Source organism: Acomys minous, assembly GCF_964271855.1.
Source record: "Acomys minous genome assembly, chromosome: 3".
NCBI classification, from domain to species: domain Eukaryota; kingdom Metazoa; phylum Chordata; class Mammalia; order Rodentia; family Muridae; genus Acomys; species Acomys minous.
In genome coordinates this window covers 69,715,276-69,734,016 of record NC_140485.1, presented here as the reverse complement: position 1 = coordinate 69,734,016, position 18,741 = coordinate 69,715,276, and the positions used below count along the sequence as shown (strand labels likewise).

The following is an 18,741-nucleotide window of genomic DNA, read 5'->3' as shown; positions in this document are numbered from 1 at the left end:
TGGTTGGAGGGCTTGGGGCTGAGGGTGAACAGTCAAGAGCAGGAGGCCAGGCAACTGGGTGGGCTGGGTGGGGGAGGAAGAAAGGGAGGCCTCCTTCAGGCCTGGCTGGTAATTGCTGCTAAGTGAGGGGCTGTCATTGAACCCAACATGTAAGCGGTGAGGGCCCACTCCGCACCCTGTAATTACTGCACCAGACAGCAGTGCCAGCTTGTGTCCTGGAGAGGGGGGCGGTGCGGAGCAGACAGGAAGCTCTCATCCACCTGAGCCAGCCAGTGGGCTGTGCTGTGGTGGCCCTCTCTCTCACAGGCGGCCTCCTCAGCCCCTCCTGGCCTGGCTTTCCGCACATCACTGGGTTGGAACAAGAGCACTCTGTAATCCCGACCTCGGAGCTTGCAGAACCCAAGAAGACAGGCAGGAGCCAGATAAGGTAGCTTATGCGGAGGTCCACAGGGAATCAGGATTCAAGGCTGATCACAGTTCCAGTTCCTTCATGGGCCTCAGGCAGTCATGACTGCTCCTGGGCCTGTCTCCCTGCCAGACTCTCAACTCATAGGGATCCCTCGACAGCAGGGGTGGGCAACAACTCATTTTTGGAAACCAGATTTTACTGGGATGTAGCCACACCCCTTTGTGTCTGTGCCATGCGAGGCTTCTTTCCTGCTTCAAGTTGCAACAGACACCATATGGTCTTCAATGGAAATATTTACTATCTGTCCCTTCCAGAAGTCTGTGGTCCGGCTCATGTTCTGGGCATAACCAAGAGAGCTCTAGTTGCTCCAATTCTACAGAGCCCATTCTGGGTTTCTGCCCAAAGCCACAGACACCACTGCTGTTAGGCACCCTCTGCTGCCAGGGTTTGGGCAGGGGTGGCAGCAGGCAGCACTGGAGCCATAGTGTGGGCCAATAGCGCCACCTGCTGTGAGTGCCTGAAGGACATGTACAGGAAAGCTCTATCCTGGGCCCTGGGGCAGAGGGGACCAGCTCTCTGAGGAAGGTGCCCCTGGCATGGCCCCAGAGAAGGGCACAACTTATCCCACATTCCAGAAACAAGTCCCTCCTGCACAGCCACCTGTAAACTCTTTTCTAGGTCTTGGCCTCTTGGTTCATGACAGTATGTTAAGAGTAAATTCATAGCAATCCATAACATTTTCCAGAAAGCCTGGGATAGACATTATCTTTTTTTTTTTTTTAAACAGAGATACAGCCTACAGTACAGAGAAACTAAATCATCTGCTTACGGTAACACAGCGAGTATACAAGACAGAGCCAGAATGCAAATCTAGGCAGTGAAATTGGTAAAATCTCCAGAAGATGGTACTGAGCAAAACCCATTTATTTCCTGTGGTGGGTCCACGCTGTGGCCCCAAGGATGGGGTCTGGGGCAGAGACAGGAGCACGAGCTACAGAAGGCAGGGCAGAGGATGAGGCCCCGGGCAGGAGAAGCAGGAGAGGCCAGGCCACAGGGTTCTCCTGGCTCTCATGCCTCAGGCAACACTTGGCAGTGGAGAAGGAAATCATTATTTCAACTATAAATACATCTATGCTCTGAGGAAGCTGCTGTCCAGGTGATGAGGCCCAGCCTCTGCATGGCTCCTTCCCAGATGCCACAGTCCGAAGCTGAGAAACTACTGCACCTCTGAAGTTCACACTGGCTCTCGGAACCAGGGCAACCGTGAAGATGAGGCCCCAGGCTCCCTTCACTGACAGGGTGAGTCCTGGGTGAGCTGGGCTAAGCTCAACTGGGACAAGCAAGAGCCTCAGAGGCCCCAGCAAGTCCCCCTCCCACCAGGGTCCTACGGGTGATCTGAGGCCACCACTTGCAGCTGCTCTGAGGAGCCAGTTGGGCCCCCAGTCCCCGCCAAGAGTCCCTGTCAGCAGTGCTGACAGCAGAGTGGCCCGCTTCCACAGCTCCCGGGCTTGTCACTGTTGCCCCTGGGTCACAAAATACTCCTCCTCCTCTTCTTCCTGCGGGCTGCTCCGGAGCAGCAGCTCTAGGTCAGCGCTGGAGCCTGCGCCCTTTATGGGCTTAGGGCCACTTTCACCTTGGGGAAGACACACCAATTACTGGCCTCGTAACCTTCCCTGGAGATGGCCCTATACCCTCCCAAGGTGGCAGCACCATCCGGCTCATGTCCCAAGCTACAGCAACAGTGGGCGAGAGGCAGCTGGATGGCAGGACAGCCATGGGGAGGAGGCCACCTTACCTCTGGAATGCAGGGCCTTCAGGGCCACGTGCAGGGAGATGCCGGAGAGGCAGAGGGCAAAGCCTAGCCAGTTCAGGAGGCTGATCTGATCACCCAGCAGATGAGCTGCCAAGAGCAGGGTGCATACTTCCTATGGGTAGGGGCAGAACATGGGGTCAGAAGCTGGCTCTGTGGCCAGGAGGGCAGGGTTCTGTGTACACTGAGCCAGCCCAGCTGACCTGACAGGCAGAAGTTGGGGACCTCTGTCTGTGCCCAGTCCCTGGCCTGCTGTTACTGAGATGCAGATGCACAGGTGCTTCTCACACTCTCTCAGCAAAAGCAGAAGGGCAACCACCCTTGACTAGATGGCACAGGTGGCCCCAGGAGTAAGGGAGTCTGCTGTTGCTGGGTACCCACAGATGGACAGCCCTCAGTACAGCTTTGGTAAGACCTGCCAGATGACACTTAACACCCAAACATTTATTTTGGGTGTCACTGCTCCAGCCTGGTGTCTACCAGGCCAGAGGGAAGTTCCTCCGCAAACCTGCTCCGTGTGCCCAGCTCTCGATGCTGGGGCTTACCACTGACCAGCCCTGAGTGCTCCAGGCCACTGCCACGTAAGCCGAGCTGCCAGATGAGCACAACGTAGGCACACCCCAGCCTACTGGCCTGAGGCCTGGCCTGCATCCCCAGCTGTCTGCACTGGTGGGGGACGATCATGGCACACCCAGGACCACCCTCTCAGGTGCAGGAACAGGGACAGAGCTGCTAGAAGCCCTCACGGGGCTTCCTCCAGGGAAGGGCTGGGGTCACTTCCTAGGATGTACCTTAAAGATGCCAGCGATAGAGAGAGTGAGGCTGGACGTTCTGGAGACCAAGAGGAACTCGGAGAAGCCCAAACCAAAGGCCAGAATCCCGCCAAGGAGGAGGCTCCCAAGGACCCGCAGGAGCAGGCCCGTGTCCTGGAAGCGGAAGATTTTCTCAGAGGTGGACAAATGGAGACCTAAAAGCAACAGGGAGAGAGCGGGAGGCAGGGGCCCAGGCAGCCTGGCTGGCCCTACTCAGTAGCTACTGTGCTTCTTCAGCATGACATGGCGGGGTGGGAGTGGGGGTGGGGGCGAGGTGCTTGCTGTGTATCTGAGGTGAGAGAAAAATGGGGGATTTAAAATAGGGACCAAAGGGGTTACTGCAGAGCCCAGAGAAATACGTGTCCATGATCAGAAGAGGGAGGAATTGAACCCGAAGCCTGAGGTAGAGGCTGAAAGTATAGGAATGCAAAATGTATGAATGCAGGACGCTCACCTTTATGTGAGGTGAGACATGTGTACACACACACACACACACACACACACACACACACACACACGGATGGAACCCAGGGCCTCATGCTAGACATACGCTCTACCACTGAGCTACACAGTCCAGCCCACATATGAGTCTTGCTACTATAAAGCTATGCGTGGACTTGCGTGATGTCCCCTTTTTGGCTGCTGGTTTCCCCACTGACAGAACGACATGACTGGGACTAGATTGTCATTTCTCCAACAAGCAGTATAATCTAATGAACCTAGCTCAAAAAATAAAAACAAAACAGAACAGCCCAACCACCCTCCAAAACAAACAAAACCCAGAAAAAAAAAAAAACAAGCCGGGCGTGGTGGCGCACGCCTTTAATCCCAGCACTCGGGAGGCAGAGGCAGGCGGATCGCTGTGAGTTCGAGGCCAGCCTGGTCTACAAAGTGAGTCCAGGACAGCCAGGGCTACACACAGAGAGACCCTGTCTCGAAAAACCAAAAAAAAAAAAAAAAAAAAAAAAAAAAAAAAAAAAAAAAAAAAAAAAAACAAAAAACAGAGCTGAGCGTGGTGGTGCATGCTGGTGACCGCTGAGCCTGGGCGTGGGGACAGATGACTGGCTCAACATCAGCTCCAGGGCACACTGCACAACACAACAATCTTTGCTTCAGTTTTGGGGAGCTGTGGCCCCTCCTTAAAGAGCTCCCGGGCTATTGCCACAGTGAGGCCCAATGGTGTGTCCGTGTAGGTAAGGGCAGTATTCACTGGGCACAGTACACACTAGTGGGGATTGAGGGCACACAAGACCTTTGGGGGTCTGGGAGGAGGAGGGGGCACAGAAATCCGACAGCAGCGTGCCCCAGGCCAGCAGCCTGGCGACAAGGGCCATCTTGTTTGGTGCTGGGCTCAGCAGTACTGCAAAGGCAGTGGCAAATTGAAGGGAATTCGGGGAAGAGCAACATAAGTAATGAAGGCGCTTGGGGGATTAATTTACCAGAGAAGATTAAAGGAGCTAAATCCATGCAGCTTTGCTAAGTGGCGGCAACCAGGGGCTTTTGGATGAGGTTTGCAGAGCGGGGGAACTCTGAGGATGCCTGGGGAGGGGCGCGTGTGGTGTTTGCTACGAGGGGCATAATGAAGGAACGGGGAGAGGTTTAAAGCAGAAAAGCATGAGGCTCCACACACAAGTTTCCTGGACAACGGGGTTGCAGAATAATTTTCTCAGGGAGGCTGGAGACGCTTCGCTGCTTGAAACTTAAATGGATGTGGGATGGAATTTTCTGTAATGGCCCTGAGGACAGTTGGGACTCTAAGAAGGAAAGTAAACAGGGGACGAAGACTAATCCCAAGCACTGGGGGGAAGACGGCCAGCTGCACCCTGACCACCTTGTACAGCCCGCTGGCCTGGCTGCTGCTCTGGGAGCCACAGGAGATGGGACAATTGTCCATGTACGCAGGCTGTCCCCCAACGCCAGCCGTGGAAGTGGCCACTCTGCCCATGCTTCCTTAACATACATGGCTGAGCCTCTTGCCCTGCTTCCCAGGGTGTCCTGGGGTTATGAGTTCACCCACCCACCGCTCATCCCCTACCGGCCCCCCTTTCCGACCCAGGCACTCCACCTGGGACAGACCCTCACTCTGCATTTTGGGAGGAGAGTCACACACTGCACTGTGTGACAGTGGCCCCAGCCTCCTGATGCCAGATTGCTGGGCTCCCAGCCTAGCTGGCTTATAAACTATGGGACTTCGGGTGAGCTTTCACCCTTCGCCCTTCCTCTTGTTCTTTCTCCTGCAGGTTAGGGAGCACGACACTCCTCCACATCTGGTTATGGGGGATGATCAGCTGATGCGTTAAAATATCAGAAACAGCTCCCCTGCCTCTGGGGCAGTCCACACCCTCCGCACTGACTCCTTGTACTTCGCCCATCATTTCTCTGCACCCATCAGATTCTAGTCAATTCTGTGGGTCTATCTAGTCCCACAGCTTCTGGGGAGGCCTGAGCTCTGATCCGTGCAACCTCTGTGGCTAGCCTGTGCTGAGCTCAGAGCAGTAATGCTGGCCCTGCCGTCCTACGGTGCCCAGAGGTAGACGACGGAGCGTACCTTCAAATATGGCAAAGAGAGGGAAAAGCCCCAGGAACATGAGTGGCTGCAGGTGGAACATGGTGTCGATGGGATTCTGCAGGCCTGCGGGACAGGACGTGGGAAGTTGTGAGGCCTGGGCTGCTGGCTTGTGCTTGCCCAGCCCCCAACCCTCCCCAGGAGCTCACCCAGATCAGCTTTCTGCAGAAGCATCTGTGTAAGGGTCCAGCGGATGCCGCCGATGAATGAAGCCCCCAGCACCAAGGCGAAGCCCTCCACGTTGAACTGCGTGGACTTGTAGGTAAACATGAAGAGGCCCCCAGCAATGAGAAGGACCACCAGGACCAGCGCTGCACGCTGGAAGGGAAACAGTGCAGCTCGATCAGGGCTCAAGTCACATGCTAGGAGGGGAACAGCGCAGCTTGCCGGGGAGCTCCGGGCTCAAGCACGTGCCACATTTGGAACCGGGGATTGGTAGGCACGCTTCTATGCCTCACCACCTCCAAAGGTCCTAGTCCACTGATGGACACAAGGCTGGCATGCAGCTGCTATGTTCCTAATGTCATGCTTGTTTTGAAACACTTAAATATCCCCACCAACACACAAGGCCCACTGGATTGCTCCTTAGGAACCCCAGGGCCCCGGGCCCCTGCTGATGTTGCTGCACTTGTTTCTGAATCTTGCCATCGCCCGTATCTAGGTCCCTTCCCTGAGAAAGGTGTTCCAGAGACCCGGGCTAGCAGTCTCCTGTCACAGGGTGACAAGCCACTGCTCAGACTTCCTCTTTCACCCTGGGCATCTGCAGTGACAGGAAGGCGGGCAGGGATGTGGGGCTCACCAGCTCCTCCAGCTTGAAGATCAGAGAGAAGATCAGGATAAAGAGCACGGCAGAGGATTTGGTCATTGTGTACCTGGAGCAGTGGAGATACCCACAATGCACAGCTGCAGACCCCACCTCAGGACAACCAGGCTCTAGAAACCAAAGGGAGCCAGCCAGTGGGGTCTGTGCCAATATGCGACCTTTCAGGGGAAGAAGTCTCTAGGAGGCCTGACTGTCCCTGGGGGGCGAGCTGTGGGTCTGATGCCAAGTTTACTCAGTTCTGTTCTTTTACTTGGCTGTTGGCAGAGACCAGGCTACAGCAGGGTGAGCAAGACTTGGACAAAGAGAAGTGAGGGACTGCACTCTCTGAAGCGAGGGATCAGAGCTGAGACTGGACCAGCTGGCTCTGACAGGCAGTGCTCCAGGGCCTGGTCCTCCTCTCTGCTGCCTGCACCCCCACCCCCTGCGCCAGGCCATTGTGACTGCTCTGTCTACTGTCCTGGCTTCCCCTTGCTGCCTGGCAGGCAGGTGCAGCATAGCTTTCTGCAGCGGGCTTATGAAAGAGCTGGAGGCTTCCTGGAGTGCCGCTGGGTGCCAGGGAGGGGCTGAGAGAGAACAAGGGCCGGTCCCAGGGAGTGGGGGAGTAGTTGGACCCACTGCTGGCTGCGGAAACTGACAGCTGGATAGAGCAAGTGATCTTGGCCTTGGGTGGGGCTGGGGGTGCGGGGTGTGGCCAGTACTCACAGCGACACAGTTATGTAGAGGAAGCTCCAGTTGGACAGGCCCACGTCAAGTGCCGTTGCCAGTGCTGTGGGGATAAGGAACACCCAGCCAGGGCAGCTGGTTGGCAAACACGTGGCTGAGGCACCTAAGGCCCCGCTTGCCCTTCCTGTCGACTGAGCAACTCAAGGCTAACACCTAGCCAAAGCTGGAGTTCATCCTGACTGGCTAGGCCTGTTCGTCTCCTTCGCTAAGTAAGTTAAAGGATTCTAGACAAGAGTACAAACCTGATCCTGGCAAACTGCTCATGGGGCCCCTGGCCCTCCACAACTAGCCCAGCCTGCCAACTCCCCTTCCTCCCTTACCCCCTCCCTCCCTCCCTCCCTCCCGCTCCAGCACCAGCTCTCAGTTCCCTTTCTGATTTCACACTCCCAGGGCCAGAGGTTCCCATGCACCCTTCAAGTCCTGCCTAGCCAGGACTAGTCCTAGGATATCTTTTAGCCCAAACCAGCACGGCCACACGGTGAGGCTCCCCTGTTTTGTGCTTGGTGGAGCCCAGGTGAGCCAGCAAGGACAGCGATGCTGCCTGCCTTGCTGAGATGCAGCAGTGGGAGAGGGGTGAGGAGGAGAGGGGGTCAGGTAGGGGTGTGTCCTCGAGGCTATGAGGGCTTCTCTGCTCTCTGGACCTACCTGTGGGAGCCACCCTTCTGAGGTAGTCAGTCCAGCTGAGCACCACTCGGGCCCTGTGGCTGGAACACTGAACCAGCGCCCTGGACAGGGCCGAGAAGAGGAAGATGACGGCCAGGTGCAGCATCGTCATGAAGAGCGGAAAGTGGAAGCTCTGTGGACCCAAAGCAGACAGCAGGAGTGGAGAGAGGCCACACACTACCTCCCCACTGTCACCACACGGTGACCCCGTGGAACAAGGGGTGTGAAGGGCACAAAGAGAAGTGGCAGCCCAGGGTCTCAATCCCTGCCCAGTTTCATCTCCACCACCCCTGCTAGCAACCTGTTTAGCCCACCCGGGACCAATGCCCAGGAAAAGCCACCCAGTACAGCTGTACCCAGCACAGCCGTCTTCAGGCCAGTCCCTGCACTAGTGAGGTCCCCGTTACCTTTGTCAGCCACTTGTTGTAGAAGGTGATGCCTATGGAGAAGCAGTAGTACAGGAGGACCAGGCCCAGCGTCAGCACTGCCTTCCACACAAAGGCCACGTCGAGGGCCCACCTCCCCATCCGTGAGCCAGCAGGAGCAGGAGCCTCTCTCGAAGATGGTTGGCAGGAAGAAGCAGCAGAGCTGGACCACGGTTTTCAAAGGGCGGTTGCCCTGGCTGCAAGAGTCTTCTTGACTTCCATGATGTGGAGCGGGCAATGGGCCCCAGATGGAGTCCTCACCTAAGGGGCTGGTGGCCAGAGCCAAGCTGTTCCATGGCTAGCTGGATGCAGAGGTCACAGGTCCCCAGCCCCACTGCTGGAGAGAAAAGGGGGGAAGGGTTGCCTGGTGACTTGGCTACAGACCAGATCTGGCCACAGTGAGAATGCAGAAGCCACAGGTCCCACCCCAGTGCAGGTACTTGGGGCTCTGGTGTACATTCAAACAGTCCTCCACAAGTTCCCACCAAAGTGACCTTTTGACAGATGAATGTGGTCTCGTCAGAGCTCGCTTCAGCCCTTCAGAAGCTTCACGAAAGCCAAAGCCCTGCCAGGAGTTCTGAGGTCTAACCTGGTCTAGTCTGTCTCTACCAGTCTGTCCCCAGCACAGAGGGGACAGAGGAATACCACCCCTAGCCCATCCTCCCACCCTTCCTCCATGCAGCCTACTTCAGTACAAATTCTCTTCCTCAAGAACCTGTCTGTGACCTGCCATTCTCTACCGACCTTTTGTAGCAACCGAGACGGGCGTGATTCGAGTAGACCTTCTTTCTTCCTTTCTAGTACTGTGGACAGAACCCAGGGCCTCACGCTAGGGGCCACGCTCCCATCGAGGCACAGCCTTATCCCCGTGGGTAACACTGCTGTCCCTTGTAAGGCCACACTCCACAAGGGCCTCACACGCACCCGGCATTCTTATTTTCTCCCTTGTTCTGATGACTCCATGACAGAGAGTAGGGGTTAGGAGCAGGATTTCAGGGGACTCACCAGGTCCTCAGGAGCTCAGTGGACCAGGTGTACCTTGCCCTGGCCTCCGACAGCTACTCCCACAGAGGAGGTTACCTGCCAAACCAAACTCCCAGTTGCCAGCCAGCCCAGCAACAGCCTGGGTGCGCAGGGCAAGCCTGGCACAGGGAACACGGGGGCCCTGCCTCTGCCTGGGTGAGCCTCGGTCCACAGTTAGCACACCTGTCCCTTCAAGTGTGCCACAGGTGTTTCCTCCCCACCAAGCTGAAACGCCAGCTCCTCTGGGAGCCTTCCAGAGTCATGGAATCAGACTCCTCCCCCACAGTCTGGACAGACCACTCTGTACTCTGGAACCTGTTATCACATGTCCTCCCTGAAGGCAACCTGGGCTGGCTGTGGGCTTTGCCCAAAGGACTCCTGGACTATGGCTATCTTCAGAGGAGCTTGGAACCCTGGGTGGTGACGTGGAGGAGGCTCCTGGCATTGGGTGAGGAGAGACTACAAAGGCCCTGCACATGGAGCTAAGGACTGTCCTGCATGCTGAGCACCTGTTATTCACCAAGGCAGAGGATTGGCTACTGACTTCTGGAAACAGTTTCTGCAGGGCTCTGGCCCACACTGAAATTGTTAAGAATACCATGTGTGCTGTCAAAATGGAACCAAGAGCTCCCATTCTGGAAAACCCACTTTGCTGACACTGACAGCACTCACACCTCTGGAGCTGCTGGCACGGTAGCGTGAGCTTTCCCTCATGGTGGGCTCGTTCTCGTGTCTTCTATAGCAAGAGGAACTCACCAGCGGCCTTGCTGTGATGCCAGCACCACTCTGCCAGAAACTGACAGATGAAAACATGCTTTATTTCCCCATCAATCACCTTCTTTCCATACTACAGACTGGGCGCCATTGATTTTCAGATTAGTAAAGAGGCTGTTGACTAAAAGGCATGATGGGTCCAGCATGGAAGCACTGCTACTGGCCTAATGCAGCCTTGCATCTTCACAAACTTTCTTTAGGCTCACATCACTCCAGCATGCAGCCATCTCTGGTCACCATGAGACCCAGAGGCAAGTCCAATTGCTGACTGGACCTACTCACCTGGGCCACTAGTCTCAGGCACCTGTTTACATTGCTACACAGTTAGGGATGCAGGGTCGAACCTACTTCAAACAGACCGCAAGGTTCACGTTCTCTCAGTGCTAGAGCTGGTTCTACCGCCTGGCATTGCCAAGCCTTCGTGGGGAAGCCAGTCTTACACACTGCAGTCCATTAGCAAATCCCTATCTCTACACACTGGACGCCAGAAGCATTATGCCCCCAAGTTGTAACAACTGATGTTGTGTTCAGAAATTACTTTCTAGCGCTGGCCTAGCCTGTGGAGGGCCTGGGTTGAGTCTCCAGCACTGCAGGAGACAGCCCACGCAGCGTTCCCTGGGAACCACGGCTTCCCCTTCCCAGGCAGTCTCGGGGCATGCTACATGCCACAGCAGCCTATTCCCTTTCCTCTCAACTTACGGACCTCTCGACTTTTGATCAGCTCCTAGTTGGTCACTATATTGCCCGCTGTGTACAGTTCAAGCCCTGTCTTTCCTTCAGAGAGTCTGTCCAGCTCCCAGGCACCATGCAGAAGTCACCTAGCCCCAAACAGGAAGCCAAGGCCTCAGCTAGAAAGGACCCAGGAAGCACGCAGCCACTCACTTCATGTGTCATCACTACGCAGTGGTTTGCCGCACACTGGACATACAGACGTGAAACCGCTAAGGTTCCATCCTTACAGCTTCCAATCACATCCCCAAGAAACAGCAGCTACTTTGGAGCAGGGCGGGGTACCGGGGTAGTACCTGGCTGCCTTCCACCTCCTCAGCGGTGATGTGGGTGTGTAGCTCAGTGCTTCAAAGCATAGGCTCTAACATCAAAGACCTGTGAGAAGCCCCCCCTAACCCCTGTGTCCACCTACTACTGAGACTCCGGGTTACCTGGCCTGTGTAGACTCAGTTTCTCTAACCATGTGCTTTTGGGACAGGGGAGTCTTTGGCATGAGGACCAGCATTTGGCACTGGCCCACAGTAGGAGCCAGGCCATCACCTGCGAAGCTTTCCAATGTCAGGCCCACTCCTTTACCTCAGTCTGTCAGGCTGTTCACCCAGGCAGCGCTGCTCTTCAGGGCCCACGTTTCTCCTCTCACGAAACTGACCACTTCCTCCTCGGAGACCTATTGGGTGCAACCTGTCCCAGTCTCTGGAGTCTTCTGCTTTCTGGAGGAGCTGCTTGGCCAGCACCTACTCTCCAACTCAGCCAATAAGAACCCAGCTTCACTCCCATCCCCCTAGAGACTCCTCACTCTGTGAGGGCGGAGGAACCTAACTGCCCTTCAGGCAGCTCCAGCTGGCAGCTCCACCTCCAGGTTCCACAAGCAGCTCACTTAATGCTCCTGAGGAAGGTCTCCGACTCTGAAGCCTCTTAGAAATAGCCATCCTAACAACTGTATACGTATGCCAAAGGCAATTGTCAGTGTAGTCATTGCTGTTGGCCGAATTCCTCATGCTCTGCTCTGTCAAGCCCACCTCTAGTTAGTTGTTGACCCTGCCACTTCTCTTCATGTCTTCTACCACCAGTCTAAGCCACACAGCTACCATTCACCTATTGCCTGCAGTCCAGAAAGAGCCAGAGACTGGTGCGCTGGTTAGTACTGTCAACCTGGCAGACTCTAGAATCTCCTGGAGATGGGCTTTGGAGCATACCAGTAAGGGGTTCTCTTGAGTGGAGACCCATCTGTTTGTGGGCAGGGACTCCTGGACTGCATAGACGGAAAAAGGACACTAGCACGCATTCATGGCTCTCAAGATTCTCCGCTTCCGGACAGTGGATGGGATGCGTCCAGCTGTTTCAAGCTCTTAGTGCCCTGACTTCCTTCCCCACGATGGGCTGGCGGCGCACAGAACTGTGGGGGAAATTTAAGCCTTTCATTCCTTAAGTTGCTTTTGTTGGGGTATTGAACTACAGCAACAGGGAAAGAAACCAAGATAGTTGGCTTCAATAGACTAGAGACTCCTGAGCTGGGTCCACAAGTCCACCCTAGACCCTGGTTGCTAGCTGCAAGCTCATGCGCCGCCGTGTGCCCAACACATCAGCCGGTGTCCTCGTCCACCTCGGTTACCAGATGCTCTCTGCTCCCGTCCCCTTTCCCCAGGGCCCCCACTGCGCGTGGCACTTCCCACCGCGTGACGACTGTGTTTGCTCACGTGTCCCTGCCGCGCCTACCCGGCACAGTCCGTCTGGTTCCCCCAAGACCCGGCCCCTAAGTGCTTGACAAATGCCAGGCGAGCAGACCCAGGGCCACAAGAAGGCTCAGGAAACTGAGGCTCGCCCGGCGAGAGCGCAGGGGACCGCCCACCGCACGCCCACTTACCTCCGCCCAGGCGCTCAGTCCCGAGACTCCTGCCGGAAGCGCGAGCCGGGCACTGTGCCGGCTGGAGGCGAGACTTCCGCCGGAAGCCGGCGAGGGTGGGTGGAGCTAGAGCATCTCCCTCTCTCACTAGGTGAGCCGGCCACAGCAGGCGTTCAAACACCGTCCCTTTGTATCTTAACCTAAACTGGCAGTAGGAACGAACTCTCTTGAACTCTTTTTTTCTAGGACCTCAAGCAGCTGGGAAATGACGTGAGAACCATTAAGTTTTAGAGAGGCGCCAGATTGTCCTGGCAAAGTAATGATGAACATTTTGTGAAATTACATATGCCTATAAACTTGTGAGAATAGGCTGAGTAGGGAAAGGTCATCCAGAGGAGATGGAACCCGAAATGAAGGGGTGAGAAGGACCTAGTGCTACCGGGAGCTCTGGAAAGCAGGTTGCATTGGCCTCACTGGCAATCTGTCACACCCAGATTGGATTCTGTGTGTTGGGTGCAGGGCATGTGGGCAAGAGAACCTGCAAGTTGGGGCTGCAGACCCGAGCTGGCCCAGTTCTCTGGGCTCTACTAGGACTGGCTGCAAACAGGGATCCTTGCACATGACTTGGCTGGGCTCCTGGCTCCTAGCAGAAGGCTCAAGGCCAGTGTGTAAGCTGTGCTTTGTGCACACTGCTGCTGTAAGCTGCTGCCAGCTGGCATCTCGAAAGCATTAGTTCATTCAATGCTTCCTAAGACCTACAATGGTACCCATCGCAGCCCAAGGTCTTGGCTTCATTCAGCCGTCAAGGCCTGTGTTGCATGCACTTTATATGCCTTCTGAAAGCGCCTGTCCTCACCCCCTCCTGACAGTGGCAAGAGGAAGTATCTATTTTCATCACTGCCCTCATTCAAGCCTCCCAGCTACCAAGGCTGCTGATGGGAGCAACAGCTTAAAGCACCAGCTGGAAGGCTGGGCACTAAGTACAGGCAACACACAGGGTGCAGAACATGTCTTTTTTGAAAGGCACAAGTACTCGAGCTGTTCCCTGGCTGTGTCTCTGGCAGGGAAAAGAGGGAGGATGGGTTCTTGGGGGTGTACAGTATGCCTTTCCACGTTGTACCCAGCAGGGCTGAGCAGGAAACACTCTGTCCTGTACCACAGTCTGTGAGCCTCCTTAGCCAGCAGGTGTGAGTAATCTCTAAATGACAGGGCAAGATAGATGAGGAGGGGAAAGGAAGGGGCTCCTGGAAGACGGCTGGGAGCTCTCCAGATGCTCCTGGGCACTCTGCAATGAAGGCTGCCAGTGACTCCCTACCCTTGGGGCAGGGAACAAGTGCAGAGGAACAGGTGTTGATAGGAACCAGTCTACATGAAAGAGTATTTATTGAAAACACAGTCACTGACAGGAAGCTCCTGGCTGCTCTCCGGTTACATTCTTAGTTCATGACTGAGAACACTACATTTCTGCTCTCAAATTTATTTTCCCTTAAACATTCTATCCTAGGATAGGAAGATCTTATATAAATATATATATACACGTCTATATGAGTATGGCCTATAGTAAAGAAAATATATAGTGCACTCTTCATTGGGTAGTACCTACCATGCCAGGCTACCATACTGAATACCACCATGTTAACATGCGTCCAAGGAGAGAGGCTGTGCGTGTGCTCCAAGTGCTGCAGCACCAGAGAAGGCCATGGCACAGCTGTGGCCCCAGCCGCTTCTTGAAGTCATGGCTAATGGCAGAAACAACGGTGCCAGGAAGGAGATAAAGGGAAGGCAAACTGCCCAGGTTGGGGGCCAAGAGGAAAGCAAACACATGGGCCTGTAACTAGGGGCATGGGAACATTCTTCCTCAGCAAGGAAGACAGAAATGGAGGCTGAGCTGGAAGGCCTCAGTCTGACTTTCCCTGCAGCATTCCTGGAGCCTAAAAGAGCAAGCCTCAGGCTGGAGGCCTCTACCTGGCTAGGATGAGACTGAGTGCTTGGGGGGGGGGGGCGGAATTACTACCTTTTTTGATAGCTGGATGGGCAAGAGAGACGGACACCTCTAGAGACTAGAGATGTCAGGACCAAATCCCAGAGGCAGCAGTATCTTGGCACAGGATGAGGCTGGAACGAGCCTTCAGAGACTTATTAAGCAAAAGCTCAAGGCCCCGCCCTGCCTGAGCCACTTGAAGACAGTCACTCCAAGCCTCTCCCCTTCCCCAGGATGCATGTGCCCATGGGCAGCCTTTCCTGCGCCAGCTGCAGCCTGCATGAGTTCTCCAGTAAACCCAGAAAGTAGGCTCAAAAGGAAAGGGGTGGCCGGCAGTATGTCCAGGTCCAGATGCAGACTCAGGGTGGGAGGCAAGAGCGTCTTGAGTTCCCCCTCCAGGCTCTGTGGTGCTGAGGAGGGCAGCAGGCCCTGACTTCATGACTCCTAGTGGAAGGGACCAAGAGAAGCTCTGGATCCCAGTGGGTTTGAGGAGCAGTTGCCACGATCACTACAGAGTTTGTTCAAGTGGAGGGCAAGGCACAGGCTGCCAGTGTCTCTCCTGGGCCCCAGTCCCTTCCTGCTCAGCCATAGTGATAGACGAAGTCATAGCTGCTGGGCTCCTTGGGGACGGGTGGTGGTGCCTCGGGGATCTGGATGTTCTCCAAGTCCAGAAGCCGCAGCTTCATCTCCATGCTCAGCAGTGTGTCCAGGTCGCTCTTGGTTAGCTCGCTGGACATGTCCTTCCCCAGGAGGGCGCTGAGTCCGTCAATCCAGATGCAGTACTGTGGGCAAGTTGCAAATGTCACACAGTGGCCGCTGTGTGGCTGCAGTGGGACTCAAGGCAGTGCTGTTTGGTACCATTCAGAATATGCCAAACTCAGCGGAGACAAGAACAAGGGCAGCTAGGAGAGGACCGTCACTATCAATGATAGCTTTATGGGGGATTTATGTGAACACTTCAAAAAATAATGTGAAATGTGATCTACAGTGCAATTAAGGAATACAAGAAGATGGAAATCAGTACCGGAACAGTGAGAAGAAATGGGAGCAGAAAACACATACTCAATGAAGAGTAGGAAGCCCACCGGGACTCAATATTGCCGTTTTTGTTTTGTTTTGTTTTTTTGGTTTTTTTTCTAAAGGCCAATTAATGTCTTTGAAAAAGTTTTCAAGGGAAATACAAAAGAATTGGCATTTCCTGCATGATGGAACATGCTTATAACATCCAAGTACTTGGGAGATTATAGGCAGGAGGATCGGGGTTCAAGGCTAGCCTCAGCTACAGGAAGTCTGAGACCAGCTTCAAGCTGCATGAGACCCTGTCTCAGAAAAACAAAGCAAGTAACAACAAAAATTAAGCCAGCTCTAAGAATGCAAGGTATTGCTTCTTGGCCTTTTGGCTAAGATCAAGTGTAGAATACAAGGGTATCGCAGAGGCTATGCCCTGCCAGCCCTCTGCTGCTGTCTTCCTTTTCTGTGCTCTGCTCACTGGGCTTTGCTGGGACCATTGGCCCCAGTACTACTGTTCCTGAAGCCTAACTCCAGGAGCTCAACAATAGGCCCTCATATCCGCAAGTTAACTGAGTCTGGCACTCACATCTTCCTGGGCTATAGGTGAACCGGGATCCCCTTGTTGGGTGGAGCAGCTCCAACTGGCTCCACAGCCTAGATTGAGTCTGCTCCATGTAACTGGGATTCAACTCCCCTGGAAGATGTGATACCAAGATTACAAAGAAGAAAACCACCCCCATGCCGGGCCTAACTTAATAACTGCTAGCTGCTCCTAAGGAGTGAGGGGAAAGGCTGGTGTGGTGGTGCACATCTTTAATTCTAGCCCTGGGGAGCAGAGGAAAGATCTCTGTGAATTCAAGGCCAGCCTGGTCTACATATCCCACACAAAAGAGTAAGGTGGAAAGGCCCACAGACTTGGTGATCCATTGTGGCTACCTGCCTTCAGAGGGACACTACTGTGCTGGCCACACCTCCTCTCCAGTGAAGAGCTGCACCCAGTAAGGGCACTACTGTTGAAAGCAGTGCAGCACAATGCTTACCTCATATTTATTAGGAGCAATAAAATTCAACGTCTCATCAGGATCATACAGGATGGAGAAGGCCAATTCCAACACCTCCTATGGAAAAAAGTCGGAGCAGTGATCAGTTATGACATCACCAAGGTCCCTAGGCATGTGCTCAGGTGTGGCTGGACCCGAGGGCAGTGTTAACTGACCTTTACTCACCTACTTCCTGCCATAGTCACACCTAGAATGTGGTGGTAGTTATTTAAATTTGGAACTGTGATGCTGGTGCCTGCCTGGATCCCAGCACTCCAGAGGTTGAGGAACTGAGGTGAGTCTGGGCTACATAGGAAGACCCATGCTTCTCAAGAAATCAATCAAACAAATATGATTGCAGCAAAGTATTTTCAACACTCAGAACCATGAATGCCAGGACTATATACCAGCCTATGTTTTTATCTTATATCCCAAGATAATTAGTTTCCTCTATCTTGGCACAAAAAAGTCCTGAGAGAGCTGGGCGTGGTGACGCACGCACGCCTGTAATACCAACATGCTGGGAGGCAGAGGCAGGGGGATCTCTGTGAGTTCAAGGCCAGCCTGATCTACAAAGAGAGTCCAGGACAGCCAAGGCTACACAGAGAAACCCTGTCTAAAAAATCAAAAAACTAAACAACTCCAGCAAAGACAAACTGCTGACGAGCTGAGGCAATCAGAGCATCAAAAGAAGAACTGCAGTACAGAAAGTCACAAGTGCCTGGCTAACCCGTGTGCTCAGAGAATACAAAAAAACAAAACAGAGACTTTGTATGATACCAGCAAACAACTCACTGCTCTAGAAGCAGGTACGGAAGTCTCTCTTTTTCCATACACTGCCCCAGGGGGAAGCAAACAGGACATGAAGGCAGGCTTCTTACTTGAGAAGTGGCTCGGCTCATTAGTGAACAGAATTCCCTAGTTTGCAGACCTTAACCTCTGAGCAGATAGTCTGCTGATATGACAGTACAGCACCCCGCTGTTATGGGCCTCTTGACAGGCCCAGTACCATCTAGGGTATGGTCATGCTAGGGCAAGGTCAAACCCAAACCAAATCAAACCTCTAGGTCCCTGTGCCAATTTGCAGATCTGGGACAGAAGAAAAGCACAGAGAGACAGTCAGCAAAACTCAGACTCTGGGAAATGACCGCATAAGCAACACGGTCTATTAGACTAATAAACTGCAAAGATGGGAAGATGGAGGGGAAATGCATAAATGTAGGACTTGGAGAGAGGCATACACCACAGCAAGCAAGCCCACCAGAAGTGATTTAAAGCTGGGTACAATGTGTGCATGGATGTATATATGGCATTTATAAGACAGCAGGTGGACATATGAAGGTGAATAGAATAGTTTATATTAAATAATGGCCTTGTATCTTCTGCTGTGTGTGTTAATGTGACTCCGTGGTATGTCACTTTGGATCTTTCAAAGTCATAATGAGAAATGGGTGGCAGGATTTGTCAGGGTTGCTGAGGCTGGTGAGATGTGCACTGCTATCTAGTTATTGTTATAGTGTTTAATGCTCTTGATACTGAGTGTGAGAGTAATTTAAAGTGGGAAGAGTCATGTGCACATAGAACCCGTGTCTGCAGCTACCACGGGCAGGTGCGGGGGCTCAGGACAGCCTCTCCACTCACCTTGTTCTGCTTCAGGGCACTCTTCTCTTTCATGTGGGGACAGTCTTTCCCAGTGACAATGGCCTTAATATCTGCAACAGGAACTGAAAAGCAATGGGAATTAACATCTGGAAGCGGATGCTGCAAGCTGGTTGTCACTGGCCTCAATGCTGGAAGGGAAGCCCAGGGCAGAGTGCCGGGATGTGGCAGCTCTCAGGCCCCAGGTCCCTCCCAGCTTAGGCAGGTGCGCATGCGGGAACCTGCCCCACTCTTCAGCCTCTTTCTGTCGACCCTGGCTGTGTCATGGGTGCTACTTTGGTTCATCTCTTCAAGGAGCAGAGCTCTAGGCAACCCTCCTACTTCTCTTTCCAACAGTGAAGGCGACAAAAAGGACAAAGCAGGCAGCAGTGCAGCTAACAGGAAGCTGCTACTGCTAGAGGATCTTTAGCAGATGAGGAAACACAGGGCGCATGCCTGACACCAGGCACT

The 18,741-nt window shown here is 54.0% G+C and overlaps 2 protein-coding genes across 11 annotated transcripts in view; both read right to left on the bottom strand.

The window, feature by feature from the left end:
• Positions 1 to 1,315: 1,315 nt before the first annotated feature.
• On the bottom strand, positions 1,316 to 12,695 carry SLC35H1 (solute carrier family 35 member H1). 9 transcript variants are annotated; one of them, XM_084774419.1, is made up of 11 exons: positions 12,622 to 12,638; positions 11,954 to 12,153; positions 8,214 to 8,568; positions 7,789 to 7,939; positions 7,123 to 7,186; positions 6,397 to 6,469; positions 5,747 to 5,915; positions 5,580 to 5,663; positions 3,011 to 3,186; positions 2,205 to 2,334; positions 1,316 to 2,042 (listed from the first exon to the last, which is right to left on the bottom strand). In XM_084774419.1, exons 3-11 carry the CDS (start codon positions 8,331 to 8,333, stop codon positions 1,921 to 1,923), a joined length of 1,089 nt encoding a protein of 362 aa, XP_084630545.1. In that variant the 5' UTR covers positions 8,334 to 8,568; positions 11,954 to 12,153; positions 12,622 to 12,638; the 3' UTR covers positions 1,316 to 1,920. The 9 variants fall into 9 exon arrangements, with proteins under 9 accessions (XP_084630545.1, XP_084630539.1, XP_084630543.1 ...); XM_084774413.1 differs by lacking the exon at positions 11,954 to 12,153 and having other exon boundaries at positions 12,622 to 12,695; XM_084774417.1 differs by lacking the exon at positions 11,954 to 12,153 and having other exon boundaries at positions 8,214 to 8,565; positions 12,622 to 12,670.
• A 1,271-nt stretch (positions 12,696 to 13,966) lies between these two features.
• Positions 13,967 to 18,741, bottom strand: part of ELMO2 (engulfment and cell motility 2) — a 38,381-nt gene continuing 33,606 nt past the window's right edge. For both annotated transcript variants that reach the window (XM_084776201.1, XM_084776202.1), the window contains 3 exons: positions 18,274 to 18,356; positions 16,633 to 16,710; positions 13,967 to 15,363 (listed from right to left, as the gene is read on the bottom strand). In XM_084776201.1, coding sequence (XP_084632327.1) covers positions 15,163 to 15,363; positions 16,633 to 16,710; positions 18,274 to 18,356 — 362 coding nt within the window. In that variant the 3' untranslated portion in view covers positions 13,967 to 15,162. The remainder of the gene's footprint in view (positions 15,364 to 16,632; positions 16,711 to 18,273; positions 18,357 to 18,741) is intronic.

Excerpts from the sequence above, each read along its gene's own strand:
- SLC35H1 (XM_084774413.1), bottom strand. The coding sequence starts at position 8,333 with ATGGGGAGGTGGGCCCTCGACGTGGCCTTTGTGTGGAAGGCAGTGCTG. Across the intron at positions 3,187-5,579 it reads TCTCTTTGCCATATTTGAAG|GTCTCCATTTGTCCACCTCT; the intron begins GTACGCTCCGTC and ends TGTTGCTTTTAG. Across the intron at positions 2,335-3,010 it reads CTATCGCTGGCATCTTTAAG|GAAGTATGCACCCTGCTCTT; the intron begins GTACATCCTAGG and ends CCCTACCCATAG.